At 45.8% G+C, this 13,751-nt stretch overlaps 1 protein-coding gene across 2 annotated transcripts in view; it reads right to left on the bottom strand.

The window, feature by feature from the left end:
- Positions 1-322: 322 nt before the first annotated feature.
- The window catches only part of slc2a12 (solute carrier family 2 member 12), a 28,721-nt gene continuing 15,292 nt past the window's right edge, over positions 323-13,751 (bottom strand). The window contains exons 4-6 of one of the 2 annotated variants that reach the window (XM_036976410.1): positions 9,577-9,699; positions 1,352-1,484; positions 323-896 (exon numbers count right to left, since the gene is read on the bottom strand). In XM_036976410.1, the coding sequence (XP_036832305.1) occupies positions 788-896; positions 1,352-1,484; positions 9,577-9,699 (365 nt within the window). In that variant the 3' untranslated portion in view covers positions 323-787. The remainder of the gene's footprint in view (positions 897-1,351; positions 1,485-9,576; positions 9,700-13,751) is intronic. The other variant, XM_036976411.1, reaches the window with a different exon arrangement.

Here is a 13,751-nt window from a genome sequence, read left to right as displayed (position 1 = left end):
TCTGAATACCAGTGGAAACAGCACCTTAAACCCCATTTACACAGAGACAAAAGCCCTTATGTGAGCCCTGATACATTTTGTTAGCTTCTTTCTTGTAAAGGTGTGTGAAAGTGGTAGTGGGTCAAATACATGGTATATAATTGGACACATTTTGACCCAGCTCGAGACCATGTGTCCCAATATCAAACTGGGATGAATGGAGGTGTTTTTCCCCCACGGTAAATTCATTAACACGTCTATTGTTTAACACATCCCTAACTTGAAACAGTCCCTGTTTGAATAAATTCGGGGTCATACAGAAAATTGCTCCCCCCCCCCCCCCCCCCCCCCCCCCCCCCAAGATAAAATCCTGTGTATTCTGTTTGAAAACAGTAGAAAGTGTTACAAACAGGTGAGCAATCCAGAGGACAGACAGATCTCAGAGGTCAGAGTTCCATCTGAGCCTCAGGGTTGCTCTCTCTATAGGGGGGAGGGAAGGAGGAAGGGAGCGAGGGAGGGAGGGAGGGAAGGAAGGAGGGAGCGAGGGAGGGAGCGAGGGAGGGAGAATAAACTGATCTCATAGTCATATGGTTGTTCTCCTTCTATCATCCCTCTTCTACCTCTCTCCTCCTCCTCTTCTACCTCTCTCCTCCTCCTTTCTCGGCCTCCCTCTTCTACCTCTCTCCTCCTCCTTTCTCGGCCTCCCTCCTCTCCAGTTCCTCTCTCCTCCTCCTTTCTTGGCCTCCCTCCTCTCCATTTCTCGCATTTCCTCTCTCCTCCCAGATCTTCGTCCCTCTGCTGTGGACAGCTAGGTGAGAGGGTGAGGGTTCAGAGTTGAGAGTTCAGGGGTCCTGTGAATGGTGAACAGAGTCTCCTGGGGTTGCACTCGACGCCAGAACCTCACCTTCAGCTGCTTTCTAGGTGAGGAGAGAGAGGTAGAGACAGAAAGCAAGAGAGAGAGGTAGAGAGAGAGATAGAGACAGAAAGCAAGAGAGAGGTAGAGAGAGAGAGATGTATTAAGAGACAGAGAGCAAGAGAGAGGTAGAGAGAGAGAGTGCAAGAAAGGTAGAGAGGTAGAGAGAGAGAGAGAGAGAGAGAGAGAGAGAGAGAGAGAGAGAGATGCATTAAGAGACAGAGAGCAAGAGAGAGGTAGAGAGAAAGAGAAGAGGAGAAGAAGGAGAGAGATATATGAGTATAGAGCTAGCAGAGGTTGTCTTGACCAATATTGACCAAGTCAAACCACATCTTACACTAGAACTATTGAACTAACAGGGATGTACGTCTAGGAACTAGGTAGATGTTCTGGGTGGTGACTAAAGATCTTTGACTGTTTTCCTAATCCCTATGGGCCCTGGTGTGTGTGGGGGTTTACTTCTTGGCCAGTTCTTTAGAGATCTGTTCCAGTGTGCGTCCCTGAGTCTCTGGGATGAAGAGGATGACGAAGACCAGCAGGATGAAGCTAATGGTGGCGTACAGGAACATCACGTTGGGAACACCAATCCTCTCTGCAGGGGGATAATAAATGTTAAACACCACATCTACTCAGCAGGGGGACCATAATAAATGTCACACCTTGTCATCCTCTCTACAGGAAGGAAGTAACAAACATTACACGCCTCCACATCTACTCAGCAGGGGAACCATAATAAATGTCACACCTCGTCATCCTCTCTACAGGAAGGAAGTAACAAACATTACACGCCTCCACATCTACTCAGCAGGGGGACCATAATAAATGTCACACCTCGTCATCCTCTCTACAGGAAGGAAGTAACAAACATTACACGCCTCCACATCTACTCAGCAGGGGGACCATAATAAATGTCACACCTCGTCATCCTCTCTACAGGAAGGAAGTAACAAACATTACACGCCTCCACATCTACTCAGCAGGGGGACCATAATAAATGTCACACCTATACAGTGCCTTGACTTTTTCTACATTTTGTTAGGTTACAGCCTTATTGTAAAATTGATTGAATAGATTTTTTCTCCTCATCAATCTACACACAATACCCTTTACTCAGTACTTTGCCGAAGCACCTTTGGCAGCGATTACAGCCTCGTGTCTTCTTGGGTATGACGCTACAAGCTTGGCACACCTGTATTTGGGGAGCTTCTCCCATTCTTCTCTGCAGATCCGCTCAAGCTCTGTCAGGTTTGATGGGGAGCGTCGCTGCACAGCTATTTTCAGGTCTCTCCAGAGATGTTCGATTGGGTTCAAGTCCAGGCTCTGGCTGGGCCACTCAAGGACATTCAGAGACTTGTCCCAAAGCCACTCCTGCACTGTCTTGGCTGTGTGCTTAGGGTTGTTGTCCTGTTGGAAGGTGAACCTTTACCCCAGTCTGAGTTCATGTGTTGGTATCCTTCCCCAGATCTGTGCCTCGACACAATCCTGTCTCGGAGCTCTACGGACAATTCCTTCGACCTCATGGCTTGGTTTTTGCTCTGACATGCACCTGTCAACTGTAGGACCTCATATAGACAGGTGTGTGCCTTTCCAAAAATCATGTCCAATCAATTGAATTTACCACAAGTGGACTCCAATCAAGTTGTAGAAACATCTCAAGGATGATCAATGGAAACAAGATGCACCTGAGCTCAATTTCGAGTCTCATAGTAAAGGGATACTAAATACTAATGTAAATAAGTATTTCTGTCTTTTATTTTTAATACATTTGAAAAACTGTTTTTTTTCTTCGCTTTATCATTATGGGGTATTGTGATGTCATTATGGGGTATTGTGATGTCATTATGGGGTATTGTGATGTCATTATGGGGTATTGTGATGTCATTATGGGGTATTGTGATGTCATTATGGGGTATTGTGATGTCATTATGGGGTATTGGGATGTCATTATGGGGTATTGTGATGTCATTATGGGGTATTGTGATGTCATTATGGGGTAGTGTGATGTCATTATGGGGTATTGTGATGTCATTATGGGGTATTGTTCGTAGATTGACGAGGGAAATGTTTTAATTCATACATTTTTAGAATAAGGCTGTAACGTAACAAAATGTGGAAAAAGTCAAGGGGTCTGAATACTTTCTGAAGGCACTGTATACTATTATATCCTACGTATTCTACAGATATACTATATATACTATGCACATACTGTCATAATGTGTATTCATCCCATCACATATATATTATATATATACTCTGGACTCCGACATTTGCTCGTCTTAATATTTCTATATTTCTTAATTACGTTCTTTTACTTTTAGATGTGTGTGTATTGTGGTGAATTGTTAGATACGACTACACTGTTGGAGCTGAGAACACAATCCAAATAAGTGTATGTGACCGGTAAGATTTGATTTGAGGATCAACAGACTGATCAACTCTGTGCGAAGGAGATGTGTTGTGCTGCTTGAGGTAAATGGTGGCCACACCACATACTGACTGGTTTTCTGATCCACAACTCCTACCTTTAAAAAAAAAAAAAAAGGTATCTGTGACCAACAAACACATATATTTATATACTGAGCCACGTTCAAGTGAAATCCGTAGATTAGGGCTTAATGCGTTTATGTAAATTGTCAAGATGTCCTCATATGAACTGTTATTTTATTTTTTCAGTATAAGTGTCAGCGTAACAGTTAGGGTCAATTCAATAATATAAAAAAAACATCATCTATATTCATCAACTTATCAATAAAACTCAACAAAAGTTGATTAAAGCCTGATATTAGTCTGAAACAGGGCTGTCCAACCCTCTTCCTGTAGATCTACCGTCCTGTAGGTTTTCAGTCCAACCCTCTTCCTGGAGATCTACTGTCCTGTGGGTTTTCAGTCCAATCCTCTTCCTGGAGATCTACCGTCCTGTAGGTTTTCAGTCCAATCCTCTTCCTGGAGATCTACTGTCCTGTAGGTTTTCAGTCCAACCCTCTTCCTGGAGATCTACTGTCCTGTGGGTTTTCAGTCCAATCCTCTTCCTGGAGATCTACCGTCCTGTGGGTTTTCAGTCCAACCCTCTTCCTGGAGATCTACCGTCCTGTAGGTTTTCAGTCCAACCCTAATTTAACACACCTGCTCAACAAGACCATAACTAGCTGAATCAGATATGCTAATTTAGGATTGGACTGAAAACCCACTGGACAGTAGATCTCCAGGAAGAGGGTTGGACTGAAAACCCACAGGACAGTAGATCTCCAGGAAGAGGGTTGGACTGAAAACCCACAGGACAGTAGATCTCCAGGAAGAGGGTTGGACTGAAAACCCACAAGACAGTAGATCTCCAGGAAGAGGGTTGGGCTGCCCTGGTCTAGAAAAACCAGAGTGAAGACTCTAGCTGACTGCCGCTCTGCCTAGTTGGTTTGATTAACCTGCTGAACTAGTCTAGTTAGACATGACAAGATGAAAACTAAGCCCCGGTTCAAAATACCATCCGATATAGAGCCCTGGGAGGCAGCCCTAGTGTGTAATATCAATGGGAGGCAGCCCTAGTGTGTAATATCAATGGGAGGCAGCCCTAGTGTGTAATATCAATGGGAGGCAGCCCTAGTGTGTAATATCAATGGGAGGCAGCCCTAGTGTGTAATATCAATGGGAGGCAGCCCTAGTGTGTAATATCAATGGGAGGCAGCCCTAGTGTGTAATATCAATGGGAGGCAGCCCTAGTGTGTAATATCAATGGGAGGCAGCCCTAGTGTGTAATATCAATGGGAGGCAGCCCTAGTGTGTAATATCAATGGGAGGCAGCCCTAGTGTGTAATATCAATGGGAGGCAGCCCTAGTGTGTAATATCAATGGGAGGCAGCCCTAGTGTGTAATATCAATGGGAGGCAGCCCTAGTGTGTAATATCAATGGGAGGCAGCCCTAGTGTGTAATATCAATGGGAGGCAGCCCTAGTGTGTAATATCAATGGGAGGCAGCCCTAGTGTGTAATATCAATGGGAGGCAGCCCTAGTGTGTAATATCAATGGGAGGCAGCCCTAGTGTGTAATATCAATGGGAGGCAGCCCTAGTGTGTAATATCAATGGGAGGCAGCCCTAGTGTGTAATATCAATGGGAGGCAGCCCTAGTGTGTAATATCAATGGGAGGCAGCCCTAGTGTGTAATATCAATGGGAGGCAGCCCTAGTGTGTAATATCAATGGGAGGCAGCCCTAGTGTGTAATATCAATGGGAGGCAGCCCTAGTGTGTAATATCAATGGGAGGCAGCCCTAGTGTGTAATATCAATGGGAGGCAGCCCTAGTGTGTAATATCAATGGGAGGCAGCCCTAGTGTGTAATATCAATGGGAGGCAGCCCTAGTGTGTAATATACTGTATTTATTTATACATATATACACACAATACTGTTCAAAAGTTTGGGGTCACTAAGAGAAATGTCCTTATTTTCTAAAGAAAAGCACATTTTTTGTCCATTAAAATAACATCAAATCGATCAGAAATACAGTGTAGACATTGTTGATGTTGTAAATGACTACTGTAGCTGGAAACGGCAGATTTTTAATGGAATATCTACATAGGTGTATAGAGGCCCATTATCAGCAACCATCACTTCTGTGTTCCAATGGCACATTGTGTTATAGCTAATACAAGTTTATCATTTTAAAAGGCTAATTGATCATTAGAAAACCCCTTTGCAATTATGTTAGCACAGATGAAAACTGTTGTCCTGATTAAAGAAGGAATACAACTGGCCTTCTTTAGACTAGTTGAGTACCTGGAGCATCAGCATTTGTGGGTTCGATTACAGGCTCAACATGGCCAGAAACAAATAACTTTCTTCTGAAACTCGTCAGTCTATTCTCGTACAACGCTGTGTACTACTCCCTTCACAGAACAGCACAAACTGGCTCTAACCAGAATAGAAAGAGGAGTGGGAGGCTCTGGTGCACAACTGAGCAAGAGGACAAGTACATTAGGGTGTCTAGTTTGAGAAACAGACGCCTCACAAGTCCTCAACTGGCAGCTTCATTAAATAGTACCCACAAAACACCAGTCTCAACGTCAACAGTGAAGAGGTGACTCCGGGATGCTGGCCTTCTAGGCAGAGTTCCTCTGTCCAGTCTCAACGTCAACAGTGAAGAGGCGACTCTGTCCAGTGTCTGTGTTCTTAATCTTTTCTTTTTATTGGCTAGTCTGAGAGATGGCTCTTTCTTTGCAACTCTGCCTAGAAGGCCATCGTCCCTGAGTCGCCTCTTCACTGTTAACCAGAACCCTGTTATTAACCAGAACCCTGCTATTAACCAGAACCCTGCTATTAACCAGAACCCTGTTATTAACCAGAACCCTGCTATTAACCAGAACCCTGCTATTAACCAGAAACCTGCTATTAACCAGAACCCTGCTATTAACCAGAACCCTGCTATTAACCAGAACCCTGCTATTAACCAGAACCCTGTTATTAACCAGAACCCTGCTATTAACCAGAACCCTGCTATTAACCAGAAACCTGCTATTAACCAGAACCCTGCTATTAACCAGAACCCTGCTATTAACCAGAACCCTGTTATTAACCAGAACCCTGCTATTAACCAGAACCCTGTTATTAACCAGAACCCTGCTATTAACCAGAACCCTGCTATTAACCAGAACCCTGTTATTAACCAGAACCCTGCTATTAACCAGAACCCTGCTATTAACCAGAACCCTGTTATTAACCAGAACCATGCTATTAACCAGAACCCTGCTATTAACCAGAACCCTGCTATTAACCAGAACCCTGCTATTAACCAGAACCCTGCTATTAACCAGAACCATGCTATTAACCAGAACCCTGTTATTAACCAGAACCCTGCTATTAACCAGAACCCTGCTATTAACCAGAACCTTGCTATTAACCAGAACCCTGCTATTAACCAGAACCATGCTATTAACCAGAACCCTGCTATTAACCAGAACCCTGCTATTAACCAGAACCTTGCTATTAACCAGAACCCTGCTATTAACCAGAACCTTGCTATTAACCAGAACCCTGCTATTAACCAGAACCCTGTTATTAACCAGAACCCTGCTATTAACCAGAACCCTGTTATTAACCAGAACCCTGCTATTAACCAGAACCCTGCTATTAACCAGAAACCTGCTATTAACCAGAACCCTGCTATTAACCAGAACCCTGCTATTAACCAGAACCCTGCTATTAACCAGAACCCTGTTATTAACCAGAACCCTGCTATTAACCAGAACCCTGCTATTAACCAGAAACCTGCTATTAACCAGAACCCTGCTATTAACCAGAACCCTGCTATTAACCAGAACCCTGTTATTAACCAGAACCCTGCTATTAACCAGAACCCTGTTATTAACCAGAACCCTGCTATTAACCAGAACCCTGCTATTAACCAGAACCCTGTTATTAACCAGAACCCTGCTATTAACCAGAACCCTGCTATTAACCAGAACCCTGTTATTAACCAGAACCATGCTATTAACCAGAACCCTGCTATTAACCAGAACCCTGCTATTAACCAGAACCCTGCTATTAACCAGAACCATGCTATTAACCAGAACCCTGTTATTAACCAGAACCCTGCTATTAACCAGAACCCTGCTATTAACCAGAACCTTGCTATTAACCAGAACCCTGCTATTAACCAGAACCATGCTATTAACCAGAACCCTGCTATTAACCAGAACCCTGCTATTAACCAGAACCTTGCTATTAACCAGAACCCTGCTATTAACCAGAACCTTGCTATTAACCAGAACCCTGCTATTAACCAGAACCCTGTTATTAACCAGAACCCTGCTATTAACCAGAACCCTGTTATTAACCAGAACCCTGCTATTAACCAGAACCCTGTTATTAACCAGAACCCTGCTATTAACCAGAACCCTGTTATTAACCAGAACCCTGCTATTAACCAGAACCCTGTTATTAACCAGAACCCTGTTATTAACCAGAACCCTGTTATTAACCAGAACCCTGCTATTAACCAGAACCCTGTTATTAACCAGAACCCTGTTATTAACCAGAACCCTGCTCTTAACCAGAACCCTGCTATTAACCAGAACCCTGCTATTAACCCTAACCCTGTTATTAACCAGAACCCTGCTATTAACCAGAACCCTGCTATTAACCCTAACCCTGTTATTAACCAAGCCCACATGCTAGAGAGTAGCCAGCTAATCTTCATGTTTCAAGTTTTCCTAACTTGGATCTAACAAGATAGAACATGAAGACGCCCTTCTGTCTGTCTCCCACTGTTTGAACAGCACGCTGGCCTGTCCACTTTTTTCACATGTTGAAATCAAGCGGCCTACCTTATTTCTCACAATGAGAACGAGTTGCTAATTCCTTGTTATAAATTGTGTTGTATGCTTATTTCCCATTTTATAAAACACAGACTAGACAACTACAAGGCTGCTTGGCGGTCCGTGATGTTAACCAGAATCAGCGTTCATTGATTGAATCCCGTTTTAGGAGTGTCCACTCGTTAACCTTATCGTTATGAAGCTTGGAGTATTTTAGTAAGACGGCGAATTACTCAGTGATTCCATACGACTGATTGTGTTCGACCACACCTCAGCTGTACTGTACCTCAGCTGTACTGTACCTCAGCTGTACTGTACCTCAGCTGTACTGCACCTCAGCTGTACTGTACCTCAGCTGTACTGTACCTCAGCTGTACTGTACCTCAGCTGTACTGCACCTCAGCTGTACTGCACCTCAGCTGTACTGCACCTCAGCTGTACTGTACCTCAGCTGTACTGTACCTCAGCTGTACTGCACCTCAGCTGTACTGCACCTCAGCTGTACTGCACCTCAGCTGTACTGTACCTCAGCTGTACTGTACCTCAGCTGTACTGTACCTCAGCTGTACTGTACCTCAGCTGTACTGCACCTCAGCTGTACTGTACCTCAGCTGTACTGTACCTCAGCTGTACTGCACCTCAGCTGTTCTGTACCTCAGCTGTACTGCACCTCAGCTGTTCTGTACCTCAGCTGTACTGCACCTCAGCTGTACTGCACCTCAGCTGTACTGCACCTCAGCTGTACTGTACCTCAGCTGTACTGTACCTCAGCTGTACTGCACCTCAGCTGTACTGCACCTCAGCTGTACTGTACCTCAGCTGTACTGCACCTCAGCTGTACTGTGTACTGTACCTCAGCTGTTCTGTACCTCAGCTGTACTGCACCTCAGCTGTACTGCACCTCAGCTGTACTGCACCTCAGCTGTACTGTACCTCAGTTGTACTGCACCTCAGCTGTACTGCACCTCAGCTGTACTGTACCTCAGCTGTACTGTACCTCAGCTGTACTGCACCTCAGCTGTACTGCACCTCAGCTGTACTGCACCTCAGCTGTACTGTACCTCAGCTGTTCTGTACCTCAGCTGTACTGCACCTCAGCTGTACTGCACCTCAGCTGTACTGCACCTCAGCTGTACTGTACCTCAGCTGTACTGTACCTCAGCTGTACTGCACCTCAGCTGTACTGCACCTTAGCTGTACTGTACCTCAGCTGTACTGCACCTCAGCTGTACTGCACCTCAGCTGTACTGTACCTCAGCTGTACTGTACCTCAGCTGTACTGCACCTCAGCTGTACTGTACCTCAGCTGTACTGTACCTCAGCTGTACTGCACCTCAGCTGTACTGTACCTCAGCTGTACTGTACCTCAGCTGTACTGTACCTGTGGCAGAGAGGAAGGTCATGGACATGAGGAGGTTGGTGGCCCAGTTGACAGCCGACACGACAGACACGGCTTTACCTCTGACCCCTGTAGGGAAGATCTCACTCAGCACCACATACACCACTGGAACACACACACACACACACAGGAGCACACAGCAAGTACAAACACACACACACGCACGCACGCACACGCACACACACACACACACACACACACACACACACACACACACACACACACACACACACACACACAGACCAATGTATTAGAAACATCTCGAAGGGAATGTGACACATACAGTTATGACAGCAGGCTCTATAGCAGGCTCTATAACAGTCTCTACAGCAGGCCCTATAACAGGCTCTGCAACAGGCTCTACAACAGGCTCTATAACAGGCTCTATAACAGGCTCTATAACAGGCTCTATAGCAGGCTCTAATGTAGGCTCTATAGCAGGCCCTATAACAGGCCCTATAACAGGCTCTATAACAGGCTCTGCAACAGGCTCTACAACAGGCTCTATAACAGGCTCTATAACAGGCTCTATAACAGGCTCTATAACAGGCTCTATAGCAGGCTCTAATGTAGGCTCTATAGCAGGCCCTATAACAGGCCCTATAACAGGCTCTATAACAGGCTCTGCAACAGGCTCTACAACAGGCTCTATAACAGGCTCTATAACAGGCTCTATAACAGGCTTTATAACAGGCTCTATAGCAGGCTCTAATGTAGGCTCTATAGCAGGCCCTATAACAGGCTCTATAACAGGCTCTTTAACAGGCTCTATAACAGGCTCTAATGCAAGCTCTGCAACAGGCTCTACAACAGGCTCTATAACAGGCTCTACAGCAGGCTCTATAGCAGGCTCTATCTATAACAGGCTCTATAGCAGGCCCTATAGCAGGCCCTATAACAGGCTCTATAACAGGCTCTATAACAGGCTCTAATGCAGGCTCTGCAACAGGCTCTATAACAGGCTCTACAGCAGGCTCTATAGCAGGCTCTATAACAGGCTCTAATGCAGGCCCTATAGCAGGCTCTATAACAGGCTCTAATGCAGGCCCTATAGCAGGCTCTATAACAGGCTCTAATGCAGGCCCTATAGCAGGTCCTATAGCAGGCTCTAATGCAGGCCCTATAGCAGGCCCTATAGCAGGCCCTATAGCAGGCTCTAATGCAGGACCTATAGCAGGCCCTATAGCAGGCCCTATAGCAGGCCCTATAGCAGGCTCTAATGCAGGACCTATAGCAGGCCCTATAGCAGGCCCTATAGCAGGCCCTATAGCAGGCCCTATAGCAGGCCCTATAGCAGGCCCTATAGCAGGCTCTAATGCAGGACCTATAGCAGGCCCTATAGCAGGCCCTATAGCAGACCCTATAGCAGGCTCTAATGCAGGACCTATAGCAGGCCCTATAGCAGGCCCTATAGCAGGCCCTATAGCAGGCCCTATAGCAGGCCCTATAGCAGGCCCTATAGCAGGCTCTAATGCAGGCCCTATAGCAGGCCCTATAGCAGGCTCTAATGCAGGCCCTATAGCAGGCCCTATAGCAGGCCCTATAGCAGGCCCTATAGCAGGCTCTATAACAGGCTCTACAGCAGGCTCTATAGCAGGCTCTAATGCAGGCCCTATAGCAGGCCCTATAGCAGGCCCTATAGCAGGCCCTATAGCAGGCCCTATAGCAGGCCCTATAGCAGGCTCTATAACAGGCTCTACAGCAGGCTCTATACTCACTCTCTCAAGTGTTTTAGTACTATATCTCTTGACACAATTATGAAAATAATCATGGCCTCTAAACCGTAAAGCTGCATACTGGACCCTATTCCAACTAAACTACTGAAAGAGCTGCTTCCTGTGCTTGGCCCTCCTATGTTGAACATAATAAACGGCTCTCTATCCACCGGATGTGTACCAAACTCACTAAAAGTGGCAGTAATAAAGCCTCTCTTGAAAAAGCCAAACCTTGACACAGAAAATATAAAAAACTATCGGCCTATATCGAATCTTCCATTCATCTCAAAAATGTTAGAAAAGGCTGTTGCGCAACAACTCACTGCCTTCCTGAAGACAAACAATGTATACGAAATGCTTCAGTCTGGTTTTAGACCCCATCATAGCACTGAGACGGCACTTGTGAAGGTGGTAGATTACCTTTTAATGGCGTCAGACCGAGGCTCTGCATCTGTCCTCGTGCTCCTAGACCTTAGTGCTGCTTTTGATACCATCGATCACCACATTCTTTTGGAGAGATTGGAAACCCTAATTGATCTACACAGACAAGTTCTGGCCTGGTTTAGATCTTATCTGTCGGAAAGATATCAGTTTGTCTCTGTTAATGGTTTATCCTCTGACAAATCAACTGTAAATTTCGGTGTTCCTCAAGGTTCCGTTTACATTTCAATTAAACATGGTGAAGCCCCAAAATTGCCCTCGCTAGAAGCATGTGTTTCAGACATAAGGAAGTGGATGGCTGCAAACTTTCTACTTTTAAACTCGGACAAAACAGAGATGCTTGTTCTAGGTCCCAAGAAACAAAGAGATCTTCTGTTGAATCTGACAATTAATCTTAATGGTTGTACAGTTGTCTCAAATAAAACTGTGAAGGACCTCGGCGTTACTCTGGACCCTGATCTCTCTTTTGAAGAACATATCAAGACCATTTCAAGGACCGCTTTTTTCCATCTACGTAACATTGCAAAAATCAGAAACTTTCTGTCCAAAAATGATGCAGAAAAATGTATCCATGCTTTTGTCACTTCTAGGTTAGACTACTGCAATGCTCTACTTTCCGGCTACCCGGATAAAGCACTAAATAAACTTCAGTTAGTGCTAAATACGGCTGCTAGAATCCTGACTAGAACCAAAAGATTTGATCATATTACTTCAGTGCTAGCCTCTCTACACTGGCTTCCTGTCAAAGCAAGGGCTGATTTCAAGGTTTTACTGCTAACCTACAAAGCATTACATGGGCTTGCTCCTACCTATCTCTCTGATTTAGTCCTGCCGTACATACCTACACGTACGCTACGATCACAAGACGCAGGCCTCCTAATTGTCCCTAGAATTTCTAAGCAAACGGCTGGAGGCAGGGCTTTCTCCTATAGAGCTCAATTTTTATGGAACGGTCTGCCTACCCATGTCAGAGACGCAAACTCGGTCTCAACCTTTAAGTCTTTACTGAAGACTCATCTCTTCAGTGGGTCATATGATTGAGTGTAGTCTGGCCCAGGAGTGGGAAGGTGAACGGAAAGGCTCTGGAGCAACGAACCGCCCTTGCTGTCTCTGCCTGGCCGGTTCCCCTCTTTCCACTGGGATTCTCTGCCTCTAACCCTATTACGGGGCTGAGTCACTGGCTTAATGGGGCTCTCTCATGCCGTCCCTGGAGGGGGTGCGTCACCTGAGTGGGTTGATTCACTGATGTGGTCATCCTGTCTGGGTTGGCGCCGGTCATCCTGTCTGGGTGGGCTATACTCAGCCTTGTCTCAGGATGGTAAGTTGGTGGTTGAAGATATCCCTCTAGTGGTGTGGGGGCTGTGCTTTGGCAAAGTGGGTGGGGTTATATCCTTCCTGTTTGGCCCTGTCCGGGGGTGTCCTCGGATGGGGCCACAGTGTCTCCTGACCCCTCCTGTCTCAGCCTCCAGTATTTATGCTGCAGTAGTTTATGTGTCGGGGGGCTAGGGTCAGTTTGTTATATCTGGAGTACTTCTCCTGTCCTATTCGGTGTCCTGTGTGAATCTAAGTGTGCGTTCTCTAATTCTCTCCTTCTCTCCTTCTTTCTCTCTCTCGGAGGACCTGAGCCCTAGGACCATGCCCCAGGACTACCTGACATGATGACTCCTTGCTGTCCCCAGTCCACCTGGCCATGCTGCTGCTCCAGTTTCAACTGACCTGAGCCCTAGGACCATGCCCCAGGACTACCTGACGTGATGACTCCTTGCTGTCCCCAGACCACCTGACCGTGCTGCTGCTCCAGTTTCAACTGTTCTGCCTTATTATTATTCGACCATGCTGGTCATTTATGAACATTTGAACATCTTGGCCATGTTCTGTTATAATCTCCACCCGGCACAGCCAGAAGAGGACTGGCCACCCCACATAGCCTGGTTCCTCTCTAGGTTTCTTCCTAGGTTTTGGCCTTTCTAGGGAGTTTTTCCTAGCCACCGTGCTTCTACA

This window comes from Oncorhynchus mykiss, chromosome 4 (assembly GCF_013265735.2).
Source record: "Oncorhynchus mykiss isolate Arlee chromosome 4, USDA_OmykA_1.1, whole genome shotgun sequence".
NCBI lineage: Eukaryota > Metazoa > Chordata > Actinopteri > Salmoniformes > Salmonidae > Oncorhynchus > Oncorhynchus mykiss.
This window is presented reverse-complemented; position numbering and strand designations above follow the sequence as displayed.